Source organism: Danio rerio, chromosome 7 (assembly GCF_049306965.1).
Source record: "Danio rerio strain Tuebingen ecotype United States chromosome 7, GRCz12tu, whole genome shotgun sequence".
In the NCBI taxonomy this organism is placed as follows: domain Eukaryota; kingdom Metazoa; phylum Chordata; class Actinopteri; order Cypriniformes; family Danionidae; genus Danio; species Danio rerio.
Window position 1 is genome coordinate 40,590,736 of NC_133182.1, and position 26,854 is coordinate 40,617,589.

General features: G+C 36.7%; 1 protein-coding gene across 2 annotated transcripts in view; it reads left to right on the forward strand.

Annotated features, from left to right (window-relative positions):
- ptprn2 (protein tyrosine phosphatase receptor type N2) overlaps positions 1-26,854 on the forward strand; it is a 283,469-nt gene that overhangs the window by 18,766 nt on the left and 237,849 nt on the right. For both annotated transcript variants that reach the window (NM_001128667.1, XM_021477405.3), the window contains 1 exon segment: positions 17,782-17,829. In NM_001128667.1, the coding sequence (NP_001122139.1) occupies positions 17,782-17,829 (48 nt within the window).

Sequence of the window (26,854 nt, forward strand, 5' to 3'; positions counted from 1 at the left end):
CCATTTTGTTATTTTGTACTTTGGATTTTTGTCACTTTCTCTGCACTATACATCAATTAAAACTACACTTGGATTCTACACCCGTTTTTGTTCCTGTTTCCATCTCGCTACCGTGACAGGGACTAAGCTGAAAAGAAAATTAATGAATGAATAATATAACAGCAAGATAATGCGCATGTGTTTTTTTTTTTTAAATATGAAATGAAATAATGAAATATTTCTGCTTTGAAATCCTTCATAAATTGGCCCCATTAATTTATCCCAAACTGCTGTTTTTGATTGAGCTTAACCTTAGATTATTCCTTTAAATTCAGCACAGGGCAAAAATTGCAATTGATTAAAACCATTTCTCTCGCTGTGTTTCTGTTTATTTCTCTCTCTCTCTCTCTCTCACCTCTCATCTGGCGGTTTAGTTGTGCTATTGGTGCAGAGTGAGCCTCTCATGTCTTCAGTGATTTCCGCTCATGTCTGAGCATGTGAATGGACTTATTGGCTAATTTGAATGGCAGCTCTCACTCACACATTCCTCTCTCTGAGTGTCACTTCTCTCTCCTTCATCTTTCCCTCGGGATTTGACACTCTGTCATGTGAGTGTGCTTGTGTCCACTGCCATTTCTTCTCCCCGGAGAATCTGCTCTCCGTCACTCCAAACTGAGAAGAAAATCTTTCTCTCTTTCTGCCGGTCTGTCATCTTCTGTCCTCCATTTCCTTTACTCTCTCTGCCTCTCTCTCATGTATACATCTAAATCATTCAGCAGGACAGAGGAAAAGGTCAGACGCTCTCTTTTCCTGACTCCCCCAGTCCCTCTATGTCTCTCACATCTTTAATTCATTCTGATAGGTTGATGCCTGGAGCCCCCTAGTGGCTAATTGCTTTCAGCTGGACTCACCTGACAGGACATGTGCCGCAGTCAACATGAGCGTGAATCCAATGCTTATTAGTTTCTGACAAATGTGCTGCTCTGGGTAAATGCCATCTTACTGCAATTTAGGTTTAACTCTCATAGAGAACTGTGCTTATTATGTTTTGTTTTGTTTCAATTACAGTGACTTTTCATGGGCAATTGTTTTTACAGGATTGTATTCTTTTAGGATTGCTTTGCATCCTCTTGAGTCACCATTAAAAAGTGTTTTGCAACATTTGAAGAAATGCAGAACCATAGAAATAAGCTAAGCAAATATTTAAATGAATATATTTCAAACCAGTCATGCAATAAATGCATACAACAACTACTTTATCTAAAAATATAGATAAACAACAGCTAAGAAAATAGATAAGCAATAATTCCTAAAAAAAGTTCAGTGTCAGAATTTATATCATTGCCTTTAAGAAAACCTTTTAATGCATCTATTTCTTACCAGTGTTGGAGGAAATGCATAAATAATCTGCTTTAAGGATTTTTACACTCAATGACTTTTGCTGCTTGTTCAAACTATGTATTTAAAGTTAGTTAAAGCAACACAATTTTTAGTTTTTTTTTTGGGGGAGGACAGCTTAAAGAGCCCATATTATACATTAAATAGGGTCATATCTTGGTTGTAAGGGTCTCCAACAACAGTCTAACATGCATGCAAGGTCAAAAAACACTTTCATGGTCTTATAATCTGCATTTATTTTTACCTAATTATCCCAGCGACTCCTGTATGAATCGTCCAGTGATTTATTTGTTCCCAAACCCCTCCTTAGCGCGAAGCTAATCTGCGCTGATTAGACCGATGACAGCCTTTTGCGATTGGTCGACTGCCTTCAGTCAGAGAGTGAAATACCAAACAGCTAATCAGCAATATAAAAGTAATCACAGTTCATACACGCTCGATAGTGTAGGCGTGGATTTTAGCTGTCAGTGGGTCAATGTAAATACCGACGATGGACTTGAAAATACAGACGCCTAACCTTTTTATTGAGCAAAAACTTCAAAAACAGTTAAGGAGATCGTCTAGCTTGTCTCACTCTGCTCTTTTCACAGACACACACACACAGATATTGCCCTCGTCCTTACACACACACACACACACACACACACACACACTACCCTCCTCCACGGAGCTCTGTAAACAAAGCAGCATGCGTCGTGTTTTTAACGTGACTTTGCACGCAATATGGGAATAAAGCGAGTTAACCTGATACAGTACACGCGGTTACAAGTAACAAATCACAACTAAATACATTTGCAAGCTAGAGTAAACGAGGCAACTTTAATCACACTTACTTATACTTGAGAAATGGAGGAAGAAACCCATCCTAACATGTCCATCAGTCAGTTACTCTTTACTGATCCTTCCTTTAACAAACGCCAATGAAGTATTCTTTGTAGTTTCCTGTAGTTTCCAACTGCTTGGCTAAAACGCTGAGGTTTCATCTTTGGGTAGAGACTCAATAATATCCATCTGCAGTGTGACTTCAATCGACCGGCATGTTTGTGTGTGTGTGTGCGTGTGTTTGTGGGTGTGTGTGTCTGGGTTTCTGCGTCAGAGGGCGGGACCGCAGGTTTCAAATCTCCCGGGTTTGCGCGTGCACGTGAATAACTTGGTTTCGTTAGTACGGCATGGCGAAACACCTAATGACTCGTTATCAAGGCGACTCGTTTGAAGCACTATAAGTCGACTCTTTTATAAATGAATCAACAGTTTTAAACAATGTACTTTTTACAGATTAAAGCCTTAGCTGGATACTTCATTTTACTTAGAGCTGTGTTACAAACTACATGGAAGGGCATTTTCAGAAACCTATAATATGGGCTCTTTAATTGGTTTATGTTCAATTGACCTACATTTGTAAAAATATATCAACTTAAATTATTGATTTATGTTGGGACAACATCTATAAGAATTGTGTGAAATCCTGCATTTTTTACAGAATAGATTAGTCCCTTTATTAATCCGGGGTCGCTACAGCGGAATGAACTGCCAACTTATCCAGCATGTTTTCACACAGCGGATGCCCTTTAAGCCACAACCCATCTCTGGGAAATTGGAAAAGTTGTTTCAAGTATATTTTATACTCTTCGTTTGTAAGTTTTAGTCTGTTTAAAGCTGTGGCTGTAGATCGGAAAGGCATTAAGGCATGTTTGAATCTAATTTCTGCATCAACTCTTGTCTCAAGAGTCATGAGGTTTCTTCTTCTGATCGAATTTTAAATGAGGAATAGATGTGTCCTTTACTGTCTTCAATATCTCACAATCCTATGCTTTCCATTTCTGACTGCTGAACTAAAACATAAAAATGGCACCTTGAAGCTTAGCTTGGGTGTCGTTTTGTGTGTAAATGTACTGTGAATGAATACACTTTTTTAATGCTATTTCAAGCAAGAAGTTAATATTGTAGTGAGCAAATAATTCCTTTAATTGTCACTAAAGTTCTCTTTATTTTGTTCTCAGTTTTGTGAGATGTCTGTGTCACTGTCTGACATGCCACAAGGCAACAAGTCAGCTGACAAAGCTTTTGGGTGCAGCTTAAACCATGCTTTAATAAAACGTTTATGTAAACAACAGTAGATTTCTTGTTACACTCTGTGAGACAATATACAGAGTATACACACTAGAGAGTTACAGAGACCTCAAAACCTGGTATATAATAAGTAAAGATGGTAGAAGTAAATACATTTCAAGTATGACTGTGAATAGAAAAAGACTGCCAGATGTCATAAACACTTAGTAGCTATAGACCTAAAAACTATAAATAATGTTATTACAACTGAAAAATGCGTAACAAGTACAGCAGAATCAGAAAGCTGATTATAGGTTTTATTTATTTTTTTATGTTAGTACCTTATTGTTATACTATTTGCTATTTTATTACTATCACTTTTTAATTAGCAATTTTATTAATTACTCATTCACAGAATCATTTTATCACCATGAAAGCCTAAATTAAATCTGTTAATTAAAAAAAATATTATACTGTATATATAAATTTTTTCATATATATATATATATATATATATATATATATATATATATATATATATATATATATATATATATATATATATATATATATATATATATATGGACGTTTTGGTTAAATAGACATTTGGTGAAAAAACGGATCTCTCAGATTTTATTGAAAATATTCATGTTTGAATTTCAAAGACATTTTTAGAGCAGTTGGAATAGAGTAAGTAACTGATGACAGATGTTTTATTTTGAGGTGCAATAACTCTATAATTGTACTAGTTTTAGGTCATTTCAGTCAGTGTAATAATATTGTTTAGATTAATGGCCAGTTTATTTATTCATATCCTAAGATTTGACAATCATGTATACTTGCCAGCATTCATCTAATATACAAAAGCTGTCAGTCTGGAGTTTTTTTCATTCTGCTAGTGTGTAATAATTTGTCACCAGTAGAGTTGTTTCATTTTAATGCTCTGCTGCAGTTGTCATCAGTGATGGATTCTAGTTCAGGGTATCAGTGTTCACTCTGCCATACACACCATTCACAGTCAACATCTTAAAAACAAAACAAGAAACCAGAAGGGCACTTCTCTGAGGAACAAAATAGAGTCCATAACTCCTGCCAATGCCTCCTTTAATCATGATGAGAAATCTTTGAGGCATAATATTCATGACAGTGTATTTGGAGTCTGAGAAATCCTAGCTAGTGTTTAGTACTTTGTTTTTGTCCACCATCACCAAGATTGTTTCTTTGACGACCTGTAGACTTTCAGTAACAGCAGTTTCAGTCTGTAAACACTTGGTGTTAATAAACTTTATTAGATTATATATCCTCTTTACACTGGCAGGAAGGGCCAAATTGAACATAATGTTTGTGGGTGTGAGAAGATTACTTATATGAGAACAGTTTTCACAACACTAACGCTCAGCTTCTAGAAATCCCCCTCCCTGTTTTACTATAAATACATTACAAATAGAGCTTTCTATTGTTGAAGATTGAAATGAAACGTGAATAATGTGTTTTTAATCAGCTCACGCCTGTTTCAGTGTCATCTTGAAAACAATAATTAAAAAAGCAAACATTATTAAATTAAACTGTTGTTTATCACATACAAAGCAAAATGCTTACCTTTTTCAGATGTGAGCTGTAACTTTTATTCACCCTCTTTTTTTATCCTAAATAAACAAATTCTGTTGTTTTATTCGAAGTGGGTTTTTTTTTTACGTTTTTTTTTTTTTTTGCCCTCACCTTGACTGAGGTGGCTTTTTAATGAGCCTCAGTGAGCACAAAACTCTCCTATTCAAAGATGCGCTATTCATTTACACTCAGGTCATGCACCCTGTCTGTGTGGTGGAGAAAACAACACTCCTTCTTTTCCATTTCTCTCTCATTTCCTCCTTCTATTTCTCTCCAGCCCCATCCTCTCTCTTCTGCTGATATGCTTCTTTGCTTTACCTGCCAAAAGCCCTTTTAGTGTGATCCACCAAGGGACAGTGTGAATCTGAAAGCAAGCCAACATAAGAAGTCGTGTCCTTGATGCATGTCACGATTGATGGTAATTGGAAGTGTAGAGATAGTGTCTATTAATTAAATGCCTTGTGTGCTTGCTACACATCTGAACAGTTATATATCACTCCTCCAAGGAGATGAGGATATTTATACGCTCAGTATAGATGTGTGAGCTCTGAAGCCCAAAGATTCAAGTTTTGCATGTTTTTTGTTTGAGAGAAATTGACCCCTCGGTATGCCTTTTTTGATTGTGGAGAAATGGTTTGGAGTTATAGAGCTGCTACAAAACACATTTCAGTTAAGAATCAATTAAGACAAACAATACCCATGACCATTCCAATGGAGTTAATCCAACGAAAACACATTTCTTAGAGCCATAAGAAAACACCGGAGGCCTATAATACCCTGCAAATTTCCGCATAAAGAATCTTGCCACAATGCAATTACTGTGGCGTTGTTTCCGTAATTTGAAAGTTATGAACATGAGAGAACAGTTTAATCCAGATCTGGAAATGGTTTGATGAAATGAGCGCTGATATATAGAGGGGCAGTGATTGTGATGTGTGGTTTTGGGAAGAGTGAAGATGATGTGACGGAGGTCAGGTACATTCATCGGTGCAGTTTGAAAAGCATCCTCAAGATGAAGTGACCCTGAAAGATGACGGGTCTGTTTCTGTGCTTGTTGATGGAATATGACATCTAGACACTTTTCTGAACCAGAAGAGAATTTTTAGTCCATTTATTTCAATGTAACTTTTCTTTAATTTAAATAAACATTTCTTTAAAGAGTTAATTTATCATTTTCTAAACCATGCTGAAGAAAGTGGGTAAAAGCGTAAGCATAAAAAGTGAGTAAATCCTTTGCATTGAAATTATTTGAATTATTTGCAATAAATTGTGAACTTAACCCAATTCTAAGTTACAATGGGGGTTTACTCACTTCTTTAAGTAAAGTCAGTCACTATGGAAGTATTTGTTAGTTGCTTTGAATAAAAGCACTTCTGCAGCTCTGCTCAGAAAGTTTGGCCAGAGGAGAAATGGTCGTGCCCAATTGAGTCTGGTTTCTCTCAAGGTTTTTTTCCCTTCACTTTCGTCAATTGGTGAGGTTTTACTCCTCGACACTGGCTTGTTTGGTTTGGGACTTGTAGAGCAGAGCATCAATGGATGTGCTCTTCAGTGTTTGGACTTTCAGCAGTGAAAATTAAACAACCAAGGCTCATTCTGGAAAACGTAGCCCCGCGGACGTTTCTGGAGACCGCGAAATACGTCCCTGGGGGTACGCTTTTGTGCAGTTTTTGTTTTCGTGAATCCGCAAGCACCGTTCGCGCCCGTGCTGTTCTCACTTAAAGCTGCTGGAAGCCGCTGTCGAGCGACCATCTGTCCGACTGACTGAAAAACTGACTGGGCGGCCGGCCAATCGGCCCACCCACCCTCCTTCTCCTTCCCTAAACCCAAGCAACGATTAACAAAAGCCGTCCAGAAAAAGAAAAGCACTTGTCTGATTTTGACCGCATTTTCGGATTTCACCACATTCTCGCCCTGTTATGAACTCGTTCACTCGTTCATTTTTTTGCATTCTGTTTTTGTCTTACCTGAATCGCGGTCTCCAGAAATGTCTGCGGGACTACGTTTTCAGAATGAGCTTGTGTTGAAATTAAACCACACTGAACTGAACTAAGCTGAACTTCAACTCTGAAAACTGGACTGACCGTTTCAATTTACGAGAACTTCTATGTTAAGATGCTTTGACAATCTACTTTGTAAAAGCGCTAAAGAAATAAAGATGAATTGAAGTGAATTAAATTAATGAGTGTACAATGTAAATGTAACAGCACATTTTACAGCGTACAAAAGCTCATAATTACAAGATTATTTACATTTTGATTGGACTAACTAAATTAAAAGTTTGATTAAAAATCATATCAGCACTAATTAACATGCTAACTAGAAAAAGCAGACTTGCATAAGCTAATGTGACTACCGAAAATGTTATAATTAAACAATATATTTACATTCAAGCGTCATCCAGCATAAACAGTATAGTTTTAAAATGTTGTTGTTGTCAGACACTCCATATTAACATACAGTAACAGAACATTAGATACCAACACTCTTTGGGCCCTATCATACACCTGCGACAATAAGGCGACACACAATAATAATTTTCAGACCAGTGCAACAGTAATTTTCACGTTTTGCGTCACATTGTTTAAAGTAGCAAATCTATTTGCACCACTTTGTGGATTTATGGGTTTGTTGGTCCATAAAGGAGGTGTGTTAAGGCGCATTGTTGGCATGTTGCTATTTTGAGGAACTAAATAGACTGTGCAATTGACCAACTGAAAGCTAGTCTGAGTTAAAAAAAATATATATTAAATATTGTTTTATATTTAATTTTCAATTTAATGTTAAATATTATTTTCTAAATAAATATTAAAACCACCACTTCCATGCCTTCTTCATCACGGGGGGCTTTTTCAGTTTATTCATGACAATTTGCATTTTCATAATGTTATTATTATTAGCAAAATTATTTTTTTCTATGCATATTTGTTTTAATAAAAACAAGTTCAGATTCACCTGTAGGGTTCTGGAGACGTATCCATTAACATATGGGGCATAGGAATAGGACATGTGTTTGGATATAACTCAGTTTTTAAACCAAACTTCATTATTGTTGTTTATTTATTTGTTTGCTGGAAATTAGAACTGACTTTAAAAATAGTTAAAAAATAAATATTTATGCTTAACAAACTAAATTAAATATGTAAACTAATGGATGTCTTTAGTGGAGTGCATACAACACAGTTTCCTTATCCACCAAACTAAAAGAGTAAAGTAAAGAGAAATCAAAATCAAGTGAAAGTATAGAGGACGAATGGAGGAGGCTCGTTCTTAATCCTCGCGCTGCAGATGGTCTGTTTAACTGTTTTCTCGCTAGTGAAGCATTCAATTTTTCCTCTTACAAAGTCTGCCATGTAAATAGCAAATGCGCCATGGCAGGACACAACTGACTCTTAAAGAGAATGTGAGATGAGATTCTGATTGGTTTAATGCACGTTATGCTCAAAACACACCCTACAGCTCATTAAAAGAATAAGCACAACACTGTTAGACTATGTGCTGGGGCGCAGAGCATATTTTTCTATCCTTTAAATAGTCAAAGTGGATTCAGTTATGCCCTTAATGCTTTTGTGCCATGCTCTTTAGACTTGGTGCCAGGATTGCACATTTTCCCCTCTGCACAGTCTTTTGGATTTTCAGATTTCCCTATTTCAATGAAGTGCAAATGTACTTTCATTGAGTTAAGTGAACTCATTTCTTTAAGAATAAAAAAAAAAAAAAAAGTTTGATATGATGTCTTATATGGGGTGTCACGGTGGCACAGTGGGTAGCACAATCGCCTCACAGCAAGAAGGTCGCTGGTTTGAGCCCCTGCTGGGTCAGTTGACATTTCTATGTAGAGTTTGCATGTTCTACCCGAGTTTGCGTGGGTTTCATCTGGGTGCTCTGGTCTCCTCCACAGTTCAAAGACATGCGCTATAGGTGAATTGAATAAACTAAATGAACATAAAAACTGAATGTTTTTCAATGTTTGGTTGCAGCTGAAAGGGCATCTGCTGTATAAAACATTTGGCAACCCCTGATGAATAAAGGGACTAAGCCGAAAAGAAAATAAATGAATGAATGATATTTTATAATCTATGTAACATTTTAGTGCCATCTAAATTATGTGAAACATCCTTTCTAGCTGCTGTAAAATGTTTCAACCATTTATTAATGGGAAAAAAATTAAATAAAAAAATTTCTAATTAATTTCATTTTACACCTGCTGTATGTCTAGAATGTCGAAATAACTCATATTAGAATATGCTGAGAATAACAGAATGTGTAATTACAGTAGATAGCACTTCGATTGATTTGCATCTCTAATAAAAAGTTGTACAATAATACCAAGAAAAAATGATTACACAAGTCCAATCATAAATGAACAGAGTCCCCAACCCTCCATGGATCATAGTGAATTAATAATTCAGAATTCAGGTCACTTGGCACCGGTTATTTTTAACCTCACAAAAAATCCCTTTTCACACCACATGTAGTTAAGACGGTAGAATTAATATGGAGTACATGCTCTTTTTAGCACCTGGCATAAAAGCTATAAACTAAATGCATTGACTATCCAAACAGGACAAGGATTTAGGTATGTATAAATATCACGGGCTGAATAACACATTAATTCACTGCATCATCTTTCAGCGTGCAGCTCTGTTGCTCTGCTTTAATCACTATAGAACAGAGCTGTTGTTGTTCATCCTCATAGACTGAAGCTCTGGGGAAATGAGGCGATGTGTGGGTTAAAATGGCTTCTTCATAAAGATGTCAGCCTGTAGGCTTCAGTCGGAGTGTCTGGTTGAGGGAGGGTGAAGAGTCGATGTGGTCGGCTCCCGGTGTGCTTCCTGTGGAGTTAAAGAAGGAAGTATTCAACAGACACAAGCGCAAGTTTTGAAAGAGAATTAATTAAGTCTAGTTGTATTTATTTTTATATTTTTGCTGGGGCTTGTGCTGATGGGTTTGTCATCTTTATTGAAATGTGTTTTATGAATGTCTTAAATCAACAATCTTTTTCCAAATTACTGCTGAGGTCAATCGTTATGTCTGAAAGCGTAACACCAGTTGGGTTAAATTGCATTCATTTCCTCCACAGTGGAATTGATCTGAATCAATAACTTGTAAACTATTAAAAGCAGATCCACTGTTAGCTACAAAGTGAATAATCAATGGTCCATGCTTTTGTTGAACGCATTGGTTTATTTTAGTTTTTTTTTTGTAATCGAGGATCACAAAGAAAATGAAAACATTACCTATAATTCTAGAAAACAATTGAATCAATCAGACTCACTTCAAATGTTCATGATGCTCTTTAAATGATGTAATCGAGTGTCCAGGTTGCAACACATGCTCATTATGAAAACGTAGCTCTATATACATTTATGGAGATCTTGAATTATATAGCCAGAGGAAAATATGGCTGCATTTCATCTTTAAAATGAATAGTAGGTGGCATTATGACGCCGTTCCTTTTTGCGCTTACCTACTGACCGCTTACCTGCTTATGGACGGCATTTCCTCTGTTACCAGTTTGCCCAGTAGCTCGCCAGGTGTGTCAGAGCATTTAAGATGCAAAGTGGGATTGACTGTGATGACAGGGTTCGAGTCCGGTGAAGAACCGTTCCAGTAAGCATGTAAGCCAAAAAGTAAAACAAACAAGAAAAATAACAGCGTAAGAATGTGGTAAAATCTGAAATCATGGTAAAATACAGGCTGCCGCGAGGGCTTTTGTTTTTCTGGGTTGCTTTTCAAAACACTGTCAGTTGGGTAGGGAAGGGGGTGGGTGGGATTATCGGTTGGTCAGTCAGTAAGTCAGTCAATCAACAGTGGCCTCTGGTGAATTTACACAAGAAAAGCAATCGGGAATGGAACTCCAAGAGAAATTTGACATTTGATTTGTGAAAACAAAAACTGCAAAAAACTTAGCTACTAAGATGTATTTGGCACTCTCCAGAAATCTATATAGGGGTATGTAATCAGAATGAGCCTGGGTTTCAAGAATCTTTTACAAAGTATGTGTTTATTTTTAACTAGCATTCATTTATCGACTGATTAAAAATATATTTTATTATATTTTTTTCAGTTTAATTTAGTATTATAGTATTATTTAGTTTTATGAGATTTCATTTTATGTTGTTATTAATGTGACCCTAATCAATTTGCTGCCAAAGGCAAGATTTTACCTGCTTCCCCTTGCCTCATAGCAATAATCATTGTTTAAAAACTGTGCACAGGAACTACATCATTTTTTTTTAATGAATAGTGGATGTATTAACAATTTTGTATTTATTATCTTTTGTTATTGTTAGTTTTTGTAAATGAACTTTATTTGACATTGTTTCCAGTGAAACTACATAAATATTGGCACTGCCCATGAGTCACTATATAATTGAAACTAGCAACAGGTACTTTTTAATCTCCAAACCAAATTGTTGATGTACAGATGACTGCAACTATAAGCTACTCCGACAAACTGAGAAAAAACTTGCTTTTTAAATCAGCATACGCGATTGTGGCTCAGTGGTCAGCACTGTCAACTCACAGCAAGAACTTGGCATTGGTGGAGTTTGCATGTTCTCGCCATTTTCATATGGGTTTCAACCGGGCGCTCCGGTTTTTACCACAGTCCACAGACTTGCTTTATAGTGGAATTAAATAAACTAAATAGGCCATAATGTATGAGTGTGTGTGAATGAGTGTGTATGGGTGTTTCCATTACAGGGATGCTGCTGAAAGAACATACACTGTGTAAAAAAACATATGCTGGATAAGTTGAATTGTAAAGTAAATTGCCAAATATATATTACACAACTAACTGTAAAATTATTTTTAAAAACATGTCAGATCTCAAAGAACTCCAGGTATTTTACGTCATGGTAAACTTTTAGACCTGGCTTTCACCTCTATTTATCCCCACTTTTACCTCAGATTATTTATATGACAATCATTCATTCATTACATAAAGTTACTTCTGTCTTTGTCTTTTTTTTGTACTTATTTTCTTTTTCTTTTCTTTTTGGACTATTTGACATTAATGTTTATTATTCATCTGTCATAATGAGGTAACTGTAAACATACTGTAAGTGCAACTGTGTTGAAACATGCTGAATAAAACAGTATGAAGAACAATAATTACAAAAAAATTATGGGCTATATGCACAGCTACTGTGTTTCAGCCAATGAGGAACCTCCGGTGAATGTTTAATGTGACTTTTTAATTTCATAAGGTTCCTTTTACAGCATCAATGTTTAAATGTAATGCAAATGCATTTAATAAAAAATACATTTACATAAAATAGTCAGCTAAACAGACTTAAGCATTATTTTGGTTGTTAAAGTGTAAAAAGAGACAAAACCCCGTTTAAATGCAGGCACCACTATTAAACCTCATTCACACGGGGCGTCAGCATCAACGCTTCCCATTCACTTTGAATAGGTGACGTCAGGCATTGCTCAACTGCATTGTGGATCCCTCGGTGACGCTTTAAAGGCTTTGCTCCCTACAAAAGTTGGGACATTCTCAACTTTTCAAGCGGTGACGGAAGCATCAGCCAATCAGATCGCTGTAAGCATATACACCAGCTTAGACTGTGGCCTATTGCTGAATTTCATTGGCTAATGCTGCTATGACGATCGCATCAGCCCCAACTTCAGACACGCCCTCTGTCAAGTGTCGACGCTGAAGCCCCGTTTGAATGGGGCGTTACTTAGCATCAGGATAGCGCAGAAATTCCATTAAAAATACTGGGGTAAAGTTAATTTTCGTATTTTAAAGGCATGGTGCAGAAAAATATGATTTAATGTAGTGCTTCTTGTTTGGTCTGATACCCACTTTATAATGTATCTCAGCCAGGCAGTGAAGATCACTATTTTTTTTATTAAAGAAATAAGATTAAACGTGGCTGTTATGTAAGGGATGACAATTGATTGGAAGCCCTGGGGCTGGCTGACTGAAATTAAATGTCTGTGTCCATTTCAACAGTATCTGGATGCAGCCTTTATGATGCAAGCTGAGATTAAATCACTCAGCGATGCAATGTCAGACACAATGCACTCAATGGAGTGAGTGACATCACTGTGACGGGTACGGTTAGGGGTGGGGTTAGGTGAGCGCATTAAAAAGTATTGTATGCAGCTCAGATTGCACTGCACCAGGTCTGCATCCAGACCCCTCTCGTCCATTTTGTTGCACCAGGGATCAGTGGCATTCATTACTTCACTGGTATGCACAAACCATCTCCATTGTCTTGTACCTTCTGTGTTTGAAAGTCCTCACATCCATTTTTAAAGACTGGAATGTTGAGGATTTTGTATTTATGTGGTTGGTTTGGTTCTTGTGTAACCCCACCGGTCCTACTCCACTCAACTCGTTCCGAGCTGAGATTGAACCAGCGACTTTTTGCATGGGAGTCAGTTGCTCTAACAAGGAGGCTAAAGACCACGACCTCTAGCATCTGTCGCTAGAGCACCTTTAGAGGTCAGAGGAATGAGGTTTACCTGCACAGCACTTCACTAGCTGGCCTCTGGTACACTTGCATATAACTATTGGAAAAATAATGTTCTTTTTTTCTTACATTTTCATATTCAATAATGATATTCAGTGGCCATGAAAATGGTTTATATCAATTTGACGATTTTTTATTTCATTGTTATTATTATTATTATTATTATTTTCATAATTATTGCTGGTTTTATCCAGTTTGTTAGTTAATATTTTCATTGTATAAGAAATTATTGTATAAAAACAGACTTTATCATTTTTGCATTCCATACCAATTGTAGGAAAATGACTTATGAGTACTTCTGTATGAAAATAAAAAAGGTTCAAATATTCTTATAAAATTGATTATCTTATTGTAACAGTCTCTAGGCAATTGTTCTCCCCTTAGCAAATTACATTTCATTATAATACCTTGGTCATCTTACAAGGCTTTATATTCTTATAGTGACCACAAAACAATTATGCCTTACATATTATCTTTTAATTATACAGTATTGTCACTGACAAAGACTAACAGCCACAAAACAAGTGTTTTATTTAGATTGGAACATGTTAATCTATCGCTGAAGTGTTTTCCTTTAGTGCGCTGTGCCACGGGAGCACCTTTGTCTTCCCCATGGTGAAAAAAATAGACTTCAGCTATTACTCTTTAATTATGTTTCCTTTTAATCAACCTCAGGAGCCAACAAGCACAGGCCGGCCAGCGTGCGCAGACACTCTTCTGAGATAACAAATGGTTGTGTCGACCTGATTTAAGAGCTTGGTAGCAGACAGAATGTGTTTTATCCAGGCAGACGTCGCAGTGAGGAACGGGGGTAATTAATATGAAATGCTGATGAGAATTTTGACAAGTTCTAATAAAGGAGGCCGAGTGGTTTGATAAGACTTGAGTGCCCAGGAGTAATTACAGAGCTTTAAACTGTGTGCAGAGTGGAGTGGAATATGTGGGACTGCTTAATGGAGAGAGAATCTTCACCTGAACCCTCCCTTCACCATTGACAGGCCATTTATAACAGACGACTTTCTGATTCAGCATGCCAATGTATGCACGCCACTTCATGTCTGATGCCTTTTTCAAGATTTTATGAGTACACTGTTAAAATTCAAGAGAGGAATTGCAGTGATTAGTTTTATTGTGAGACCAATGTTATGATTTCTGGAATATTACAATACTGATACTGAATCAATACCATTGAAAAAAATTAACAAAAACAAAAATAGACCTGAATAATGATGAAATAATGAGACTTAAAGGTCTCATGAAATTAAAATAACATTTTTTAGATATTAGTATCAGTATTGTTCATTTTTAGAAAATATATAAGCTGGTGTGCTGCAAAACAGTTACAAAGCTCTGTGTTTAGGAGATATAAAACATACACATACTTCTTACTGGCAGAGCGGGGATAAAGCAAAACGCTATTGGCTGTTTTAAAGCACTTTACAGGACTTAAAAAAATGGAAACCTTTCAACTGACGATTGTTGCTGCTTTTTTAGGCATTGTTAGTATCTTTATGCTGTCCTGCACATTCAGTTGAAGACTAAATTATTAGCTATCCTGTGAAACTTTAATCCTTAAAAAAGATTCCCGTGTGATGTTTGTGTGAACAAAGTAAGAACATTTTTCACAGTATTTCATGCTTTTTTTTCCTCTCAGAGAAAGTCTTATTTCTTTTAATTTGCCTGAAAAATAAACAAACATATTTGAATACTTTTAAAAAACAGGCCAATATTATTAGCCCCTGAAGAAAATTATTTTTCAAATTTATTGTCTAAAGAACAAACTAGTATTGTCCAACAACTTCTTAATTAATTTGAATTAATCTTACTTGCCTAGTTAACCTAATTAACCTAGTTAGAATACCAGTTTCTTGCAAAATAACTGGTAAAATAATATATACTGTCATTGTGGCAAAGACAGAATAAATAAATTAATAGAAGTTATCAGTTAACAGAAATTAATCATTAAAACTAATATGTCTACTATTATAGTGCTGCTATATTCTTCAACATTCAGTGTAATGCTATAAAAACCATAATATAAATCAGAGGTCACCAAATTTGTTTCTGGTCCTGCAGAGTTGAGCTCCAACCCAAATCAAACACACCTGAACAAGATAATCAAGGTCTTACCTACAGTCTCAGAAATAAAGGTATGCGAGCTGTCACTGAAACCCCTAAAGGTACAAATTTGTACCTAAATGGTCCATATTAATACCTCAAGGGAACATATTAGTACATAAAAAGAGCAAATTAAAAATAAAAATAAAATCGTTAGGTGCTAAAATATACTTTTTAGGTACCAATATGGATCCTATAAGTAAAAATGTGTACCTTTTGAAAAGGTACCACCCCAGTGACAGCTCCCATACCTTTATTTCTGAGAGTGTACTATAGTTTACTAGAAACTTTCAGGCAGGTGTGTTAAGGAAAGTTGGAGCTAAACTCTGCAGGAACACTGGCCCTCCAGGACTGAAATTGGTGACCCCTGCTATAATGAGTTTTTAAAAGAACCATTTTTTTGTAGTGTACAGAACATATAAATTGTCCACTTTCGTGGAATGAAAAGCTTTAATGTTAAAGTTTCTTGATGGAACCTTCAGTGGCAATAAAGAAACTTTCTCTTTAAGAGTGTAGAATGAGGTACTTTGAAGAGTTTATTTTGCTGTAGTTTGTTAAACCTTCACTCTTGGATAATGGATGTCAGCCTTCACTTCTTTATGAATTATGATTTTTAAAGTATTGACAGATGCGAGGGCATACAGGCATGGCGAGGGCATACAGGCTTTCTGTACATTTTTTTTTTTACAGAAAGACTGATAATGTGTGGGTTATAAAGTGATCTCAGAGTCTTGAGGAAAGAGAAAAAATTGCAACATTTTTCAGCTGTGAACGACATAAAAATGTATGTGCTAATGAAAAAAGGAAAGTCAAAATGAGAGGTCTCTCTCTCTCCCTTTCAGGGACATTTGTCTTTCCCTTGTGCTTTATCAAAGGACAGCTGCTAAAGAGTCCCTTGGCTATGTGTGCGTGCACACACACACACACACACACACACACACACACACACACACATTGGCACATGTACAAAGCTCTGTAATCTTTCCTCTTGTCACCTAAGAGCTCCCTTTCAGTCCTGTCTCCATGGCGACACAGTTTGTGTTCTGGTGTATTCAGCCTCAGCAGCAGTCTGTGTGTTTGCATCTAATCCTGCCTCATTTCTCTTGAAACCATGATTACCACAATAATTAAACTTCTGCTATTTATTTCTTTATGCATGTGCCATTTCATGGCTCATAGGGAGACATGTCTGATTCATTCCTTGTGGATTCTGAAGATGATTGAGAGGAAGGTTTGAGTGTTTGGAGATATTCTCTATATTGAGGTCAAGAGATGGTAACCAGCAGCTCCTTGTACTGAACCATCAAAGATTGAATTCAGTAGATCACATTGTTCCAATATGGGTCACACAGTGGCGCAGTAGGTAGTGCTGTTGCCTTACAGCAAGAAGGTTGCTGGTTCGACCCTCGGCTGGGTCAGTTGGCGTCTCTGTGTTCGCATGGGTTTCCTCCATGTACTCCGGTTTCCCCCACAATCCAAAGACATGCGGTACAGGTGAACTGGGTAGGCTAAATTGTCCGTAGTGTATGAGTGTGTATGTGTTTCCCAGTGATGGGTTGCAGCTGGAAGGGCATCCACTGTGTAAGACATATGCTGGATAAGTTGGCAGTTCATTCTGCTGTGGAGACCCCAGATTAATAAAGGGACTAAACCGAAAATGAATGAATAAATGACATTGTTCCAACACACCCCACCTCCTTTTATTATATGTAGCATATATGTTCATACTGTATATTATCTTATATATAAGACTTCTTTTCCAGAGGTTTAAAGTCTACCTTACAATCATTATTAACTAAATGTAGAGACCCTTCACAGTGAAAATGACTCCATTACAAATTACAAACTTTGTATTCTAGAAAGTATCGTGGTTGCATGCATTGTAGCCATACAGTTGTTTTAAAAATGTGAAAATTGCCAAGATTTGAAAATTAAGCATATAAAAAGCTTGTTAGAAATATTACCAATTAGAAATTACCAATTACTGTCTTACAAGGCTGATTTTCTGCATATTCAGGTTTCATTGCAGATATTGACCAACAGAAACCTGATGAGGTTTAAGCCGATTTAATGCATTTCCTGACAAGTTTCACAATGGCTTTCCATTTCAGTGAAGTTGATTTTTTGTTTTTGCCCACAGGTTGTCTGTTTGAAGATGTGTGTAAACTGAATGAAGTCTGCATCAATGGTGAGTTGTTCAAAGATTTCATTAAAATCACAACGTTGACTAGTACTACCCACAGAGAGTGTAATTGTCTTGATGTGAATATGGGTTTGATGTTATTACAGTTTATTTTCCAGAAGCATGCATTCTTATCATCCTGATAAATACTTCACACAACATATAAATGGTGCAAAAATGTAGTTCAGTGATGGAAGTAAATTTCTGAGCTATAAAATGCCAAGTTAAAATAAGCATTTATGTATTTGATTTAAACAATCTGATATACTTCACAACAAAAACAAAAGGTTTTTGTTGTGAAGTATATTTTTATCTATATTAGTGAATAGTGGTGGGATGTAATATCTTTGGAAATCAAGCCAATGCTTTCATTCGTGTCTTAATCGAGACATTATTATATAACTTCACATGACCAGCTGTGGGGGGTTGGTATCCACCATTTCACAAACTGCAAAGCAATGTCTGGTGCCCTTAAGAGGAAAGTAGAGTATTGAACTGGCTGGCTGGGAAATATCCTATCAAGTAAGACCTTTCAAGTTTAATCTGGTGAAAAGAACCAATTGAGGTTTCAGCATCTGAGAGACTGCCTTGGACCTTCCTTGAACTGCCTGATAGCAAATCAGTTTTAGTCTTTGCAGATGCTAAGACTGAGCTTTGATTTAAAAATTGTTGAATGAACATAGAATTTACATGAGGCCTGTTGTACAAAACGAGTTGAACAAACTCTGGGTTGCCGATTAAGTTTTGGGTTGACAAATCCAAAGAAATGCAAACTGGTTAAGATCAGGTTATTTCAAAACACTTGATGCAAATATTCTGTTAACTTACGCATTAACTAGAGTTAATGAATGCCTCTGGATTACCTCTGGCACCTGAAAGTGTGACACTTGCAGTAAACAGCCAATCACATGAGAGAGTCAGGGAAGAAGTCAGTGATGTTCACTTCTCATGAGGGAAATTCAATTCTCATGAGGGAGTCAGTAAAGTTAATTTCTCTATTGAAGATTAAGATATATCATAATGAACATATGTAATGAATTTAAACATTTGCAAGGCAAAAATAAACACTGCTGATACAGCAAAAATATAAGAAGGCAATGTAAAGAAAATGTTAGTATGTCAATGTAAATCAATCATTAATAATGTAGGTTCACAAATAGCTCAAAAACACCCATTTTAAAAGCTTTATATATTAAAGCTAATTTATATATTTAGATTTAAATGTGACACTCACTGAAAAGTCACTTGAATTTCATGTGAAATTCATGTGGACAGTATTTTATCACATAAAGCCACATAAGAACAACATGTGAAATTTATGTGGACAACATCACCACTTCTGGAAACTATAGACTTGTCCAGATGACCCACACTATCCTAAGAATTGCTGTGGTCACATGTGAATTTGATTTTATTCAACCAGCAAGATTTTTTATTTATTTTTTAGATCGGAAATGGCACAGGCTTCTCCAAAAAGATAATAAGACCATGTACAAGAGGCATAATTGTGTGAAAAAAAAAAAAGTTCTGTATGTCACTATACTCACTCACAGCTATTTGGTCTAATTTCAGATCGCAATCTCTAACCTAGAATAAAGCCTGATCCAGAGCAGGTGAGCCATGTAGCGTAAATTACCATAGAATGAAACCTGATTAAAACCAACCCATCCTCTTGAGCCTGAAAACTCATTGTTTGCTCAATCTAAACACACAACTACCTCAGTAAAAACCTGGCTAACTGGCTTTGTGCAACCGCCTATGAAAGCGGCACATTGCTTTGACCCAAATAGTTTATGCCACATGTAAATACATTCAAACATCAAGTGTTTGTTGATTTGTTTCAGCTGTGCAAAGATGTATTTGGTAGAGACGAACCAGCGAACAAAGCAAATATCTTGTTTGTGTACTCATTCTAATTCTAACTTGCATCTTGCTTAAAAGCAATAAAGAAATATATAAATAGAATATTAGCATTGGAATCAGCTTTCAGAATTGGCTGTGAGAAATCAAGATCAGTTCAGACTTAGTGTTTGGAACCGTATGTGTTGTGATTCTCTCTTGGTGTTGAATACATTTAGAGCCAAACAAGATAAGCCATTTTAAGTCATTCACTTCAATTAAACAAATGCAGTGAAGAGTGAAAGCGAGTACTCTGGGGGTGCTGTCAGGATTGTCTTAGAACTTATGAAGAAAATATCCCAAGGACTGTCAGGGGACTTTTATCTCCTCTTGGTTTTTTTTCTCCATCTCTTGCTTCTTTGTTACACTATGTGTTCTCTTGAGAATGATTTGGAGTGACAAGCTTTGTTTGTTTTTGATGGATGGGCTGCTTATCCACTGTTTTAAACCGAGACAGCAAATAAATCTTTAGATTGTACGTGCTTGATCACACTGCCATCATCTTCATCTCTAAGGCCCCTGTCAGTAATTTGATCTTGATTAGCAAGTGTAAATGGTACATGAAACACATTTTATTTTAATAAATCAGTCTGAAGGCAAAGTCGGCAATGTGGTTAAGTGGTTAGTACTGTCGCCTCACAGCAACAAAGTTGCTGGTTCAAGTCTCTGTTGGACAAGGAGGTGTTTCTGAGTAGGCTTTCTATGGGTGCTCCAATTTCCTCCAGAGTCCAAAGATACAGATGTTGCCACTGAGAATGAGCAAGTAAATAAACGTCACCAAACGCAATGCTGCAGTGCTCCGTGGTACCACACAAAATAGTCTAACACAAGAAAGACATGACCAGCAGGGGGCAGTTATGTAACATGGTAAACATACTGAACTTAAATGGCAGTGCACATATGGGGAAGACAAAGAAAATTAGGCTAATCGTGACTGTCTCATCAATAGTATTATGAGTTTTTTTATGATAGTTTGTTCATTAAAAACTACATTAAGCAAAAAAAAAAAAAAAAAGACCCCCAGCCTACATTGTGTTTTATTGAATATCTTAAACTGACCAGTTGCTATGTTTTTACTTTCCCTTATGTTTATTTATTATAACTATAGAACTTGCGACCTTAGTTGGCTAACGATGGCATTCGGAAACCCAGCCCTGGGCGTGTCGCTTGATTTAGGAGGCATTTGCTTACACTGGCCTGACATTGAAAACGCGTTGTTCCTTGCGTCACCTGGTGGATATCGCGTAAATCACATTTTTTTTTAAAGAAAAGGCAGCAGGTGTCATGGTGGCACAGTGGGTAGCACGGGTGCTTCGGTTTCCCCCATATAGTCCAAAGACACGTGCTATTGGTGAATTGAATAAGCTAAATTGGCTGTAGTGTATGAGTGTGCATGCAAGAGTGTATGGGTGTTTCCCAGTGCTGGGTTAAGGCTGGAAGGGCATCTGCTGCATAAAACATTTGCTGGATAAGTTGACGGTTCATTCTGCTTCTGCGACCCCTGATTAATAAAGGGACAAAGCCGAAAATAAAATAAATGAATGAATGAAAAGGCGCCATTTGCTGTTGCAGCACAGCTCATGACAAATTGAAGCACTGCGCGTAAAGAAATGTATTCTCAGTGCCCATGTCTGTATGCGATATAGGTGAATTGGAGAAACTATATTGGCTGTAGTGTCTGAATGTGTGTATGTGTGTATAAGAATGTATTGCTGTTTCTAGGCTCTCAGGGTTCATGAGTTAGTGTACTCTCAGTACATACTCTCAGGGTTGGTGCAGGAAGACTATCCACTAATAAACATATTCCAGAGTAACTGGCGGTTCATTCTGCTGTGGTCGAGTAAGCTGTATAAAAGTGAGAGTTTGAAGATACATTTTTGCATTGCAATTGTGGAAATCCTGTAAATTGACGATTCTGATATGATTTGTTGATGAACGTCTTTGACCAGTAGAGGCTGTAGATTTCTACATTTCAGCTGCTGCCTAATACTTTAGTGCAGCAGTGATAATGTTGACATCCTGTAAGACAACATCTGTATTGCGTACGCTGTTGCTGTTGTTTCTGACAAATGTTCAGTTCATACAGTGATCATCTTTCTAACAGTAAGATAACATCCACACATGACTACTGGCATGCTTTTATTATTAATCCTTTCTCAGTTTGGCCAATCAAAAGACATTTTTTTAATAAATTCAAATCCAACATGATGCATTTTTATTTTAGAAATTTTAAATCGGACGACGCAGTGGTTGCGGCTGGAAGGGCATCCGCTGCGTAAAAAACCTGCTGGATAAGTTGGTGGTTCATTCCGCTGTGGCGACCCCGGTTTAATAAAGGGACTAAGACGAAAAGAAAATGAATGAAAGTTTTAAATCATAGTTTCTACTAATGCAGTATTAATTCCAATAGAAACAACATAGCTGCCACACTATTTACTAGAAAAGAAACAAGGCTCTCAAGTAGATCTTGTACATCAGTTTTGTCTGGTACTTGTTTACACAGAAAATACAGTTAAAAAAGTGAAGCTTACTCAAAACAACACACCTTTATATTTGATCCAGGGCAAACCTTGTATCATTACTGGTATACTTGTTCTTAATATCATGTTCACACATAATATCCTAATATTAATTTTGATTGTATTATTTTATCATTAAATTGTAGTCAATTATTTAGTGTTAGGCGAGTGATAAGACTTCCCATGTGGAGCAGAATGAAATTATTAGTGTTTACAAACAGCCCTTTGCTCTGATTATATGGTCTTTTATCCTAAATGAACTTTCATAGATGAAGTACCTACATTGTATAATGCTACATGTGCTTTGTTCTATAGAAGGCTAATGTTAGGTGCATTTATCTGTCACCTTTGCGTGTGGGATCATGTTCTTTTCTTGGCCTCTGTAAAATGTAACACTACAGGTTGTCTAACTGTAGGTGATTTAAGGCAAAGCATTTTTATTTACTGCATATAGCAGACATACAAAATGGTAATTCAAATCTTTTAATGACAAAACTTATATGTCCACAGTACCTTCCTTATCAGTTTCATGCGACAAAAACAAAGCTCTGATCATGATGCTATTAAATGATGTGCATTATGTTGCTGTCAGCCAGTTTACAGTGATCCACTTTGAAGTTTCTAATGAAGGCATACTGTATGTGCAACCTGGAAAAGAGAAATGTATTTCTTGGGGGATCTTCCTTGTGTAGCGAATTAGCTCAAAGCAAATAAGAAGATTCAAGAGCTTCAAAAGAATCGACTCTTTAAATCTAAACAAACGAATCGCCCAGCGATCGTTCGAACGGACAGTTTACTTTAATTACGGCTATTGCTATCAAAATAAAAACCCATTTATGTTTAAGCAAGGTAGCAAGATCGAAGTTTAAGACATTAGATTCATAAATATGCACAGGCACCTTTCTTTATACAAAAGGACACTTTATTGATTAATCTAAACAGAAACTAACACCTAACACAAACACACATTCATACAAGTGTAGAGAAGAGTAAAATAGGAATTTCAGAGAATGTAATAATGGAAAACCTCGGATTTTGTAAGAGCAAACCAAACGAACCAAATATAACCAATTTAACCCTTCTGTGGTCTCTTTAGGGTTGCATTTAGTTTACACCAGTTCAGAAGGAAGTGTTACTTGTGTTCCTTGTGTGATGTGGAGAAAATCCCTCTGTTAAGCACATGGCTAGCTGGTTGCTCTTTGTCCTTGCTAGGCTGTGAGTGTAGTGTAGTTGGTCGTTTCAAGTTTGAGTCGTTATGACTACTGGTTTGCCGCACACTAAACTTAACTAGACTCTTTTTATAAACCCATTTTGTCTGGGTCCCCATCTGCTCTGGTCTATAGCCTTCTAGAGTTTCACTGGGGTCCTGGGGTCCCTGTCCAGAGGTTTCTGGGCGGTGGCCATAGGAACAAGATTTTATAAGGATGGTTTGTTTCCATCCTCCATGCCAGGTTGACTAATCCGAAGTTAAACTTCCCTGAGGCATGTTTTATAGTCTTTTGTTTAGAAGTGTAGTGATTTGCATAGGTATTTTGATGCAAGCTGAAGCAGAAAGGTTCACTTTTCTTAAAATGTTAATATGTTGAACAGGAATTAAGATGAAATGAAAACCATTGTTCAGTACACCAAATTAGATTTACAGGGACATCAAACATGAACTATGAGCTTGTTTAGCTGCGGTAGAGTTAAACATTGATTGAAGAAATATTAACACCATAATATTAATACAGGAGGAAGAGAAACATTGCAAAACACCTGATAACACATAAAGAGAAAATAAAAGTTTACATTAAAACATCCGTCTTAGGCCCGGAGCTTATAGAAGCTTTCTCTGTGTCCAGTTCTGACCACATTCCTTTGTGACGTAAATACCTTGGAATTGAGTTATAACTGACCATCCAGTCTTTTCCTTGGGAGAAGTTGGTGCTGTGTTTGCCGATGTATTTGTTGAATAAAAGCTAAATAATTATGTGTCTGATCGCACACTTGTCTTGAATTCTTGGTTCAAATTCCACTAAATGTTAGAGAACATAGACCTATACTAAGATGCATTTCCTAAGACACATTTTTTTCTTCATTGTTGCCTCTGCTAGAAAAAGTCTTTTCACCTTTATATGTGACCCTCTCAGACCATTCACTGCATCTTCAGTAAGGCATGGAGTAATGTGGGAATCTCCCCTGCAGCTTCTTACTGTCAGGTAATATTGTGGCTCTGCAGGGAATTGTTCTGTTTCAAATCCTGTTGATTCTCTATGTGATAGATGTACCAGTACAACACCTGCTCATGCCACCTGCAGATATTCACAGATAACTCCTCCACTGACAAACGCAGAGCAGTCAAGAAACAGGGAGCTGATGGTGGTCAACAGTATTCTGGCATGAGTGAGGACAGCCTGCAGCTGTAGGGGGGGAAACAACAAGTGAGAAAACAAAATGTGGAGCTCCAGATGACCAGTCATCAGTCAGTGAGAGGTGTTTCCGTGCTATGAGAATTCAATTAATATTGTAGACAGTGAAAGAACAGCCAAATATTCGAAATGTGTACTGACTCTGTGCCTGTTTTCTTGTTTGTCAGAGACTTTATGTTCACCTTTAAAACATAAATGAAATGTAGCCTGCTTGAAATGTAGATGGTTTAGATTTCTTTTACTTTATTACATTAACCATATCATATTTTTCATGTGGGAAAATACAGTGCTCAGCATAATTGATTACACCCCATTTTAAAAATAATTTTTTTTATTTATTTCTCAGTGAATATAGGCAATGTATTTTGGTGCATTTAAAGAAATAGATATATTTGTTAAAAAATATTTAGTCACCAAACATATTTAAAAATGTAAAAGTTAATACAATTAAATTTAAGCCAAACATTGCAACAACAAAAAATAAATAAAAATAATAGTAAATACAACCTGCAAAATGTCTACAAAATTTTTTACATTTTTTGCTTCTCTTGATTTTCCCTCCTTTTTAAATTTGTATTTAATGATTTTCTTTAACATATAAATTTGCTTGCACTAGTTTTTAAACCATTATCATAAGTTATTTTGTTAGATAAGCTCCTGATTTGGCTTCAGTACTGACTAATCTAATGTAAATGCACAAATATAATATTGTATAGCTTCCTATTACAAACATCAATTTAAAAGAGAGATTTGTGAGGGGTGTACTTACTGTATTACTGTACTACACTGTATTATTATATCAACTCATCATAATGAATCAGTGTTTCTTAACCACTTTCCTGGAGGACCACCAACGCTTCATGTTTTGGATGTCTCCTTTGTCTGTCACACCCGTTACAGGTCTTTCAGTCTCTGCTAATGACCTGTTGATCTGAATCAGGTGTGTTTGGTTAAGGAGACATGATAAACATGTAGAGCTGGTGGTCCTACAGGAATGTGGTTGAGAAACACTGTATTAAATGACCTTGTCTCTTTGGAAGACTATTAAAGTGCTTGATTCATATGGATTCTTTTTTCATATTTTGATACACTTTTTTGACGTTTTGTGTACAGTAAATGGATTTACCTGAGGAGATACCAGAATTCTAGAACTTCCAAGTGATCATTCTGACCATTTATATATGTATTATTCTGAGTAATGTTCTGAATGAAATTAATTTTAATGTAGAAATACTCAGAACTTTTTGTGCTTTTTTATTTTAATAAAATGACAATGGTAGAATGAAATATACACACATTTTGTGCACTTTGTTAAAAATATTTAAAGTTTAAGACTACCTCAGTTGTCCTAGTGGTAAATACAGGGTCAGAAATCTCTCAATATTCAAAAAAAAAAAAAAAAAAAATGGCACCTTGAGATTTGATTATAAATGGGAGACTTATTAATGTATTATAACTTTTTCTTGTAAGTTATGTCATGTCATTATGTCATTTTCATCTGCTCATTCGGGGCCAGGTCGTGGGGACCGCAGTCTTAGGAGAGAACTCCAGACTCTACTCTCCCCGGACACTTTCTCCAGCTCCTCCGGGGGGATCCTGAGGTGTTCCCAGGCCAGCCGAGAGACATAGTCATTCCAGTGTGCCCTGGGTCTTCCCCGAGGCCTCCTCCCGGTGGGACATGCCTGAAACACCTCCCTAGGTAGGCGTCCTGGAGACATCCGAAAAAAATGCTCAAGCAGCAACTCTACTTCGAGCTCCTCCCGGGTGACAGAGCTCCTTATCCTTTCTATAAGGGTGTGTGCCCTGCCACCCTGCAAATGAAACTCATTTCGGCCACTTGTATTCAAGATCTTGTCCTTTTGGTCATGACGAAAAATTCATGACCATAGGTGAGAGTAGGAACATAGATTGACCGGTAAATCAAAAGCTTTGCCTCTTAGCTCAGCTCCTTCTTTACCACAACGGACCGGTACATCGATCGCATTACTGCTGCCGCTGCACCGACCCGCCTGTCAATCTCACGTTCCATCCTTCCTTCACTCATGAACAAAACCCCAAGATACTTGAACTCCTCCACTAGGGATAAGGACTTTCCTCCTACCTGGAGATGGCAAACCACCTTTTTCCGGTGGAGCACCATGGCCTCAGACTTGAAATTGCTGATTCTCATCCCAGCCGCATCACACTCGGCAGCAAACAGCCCAA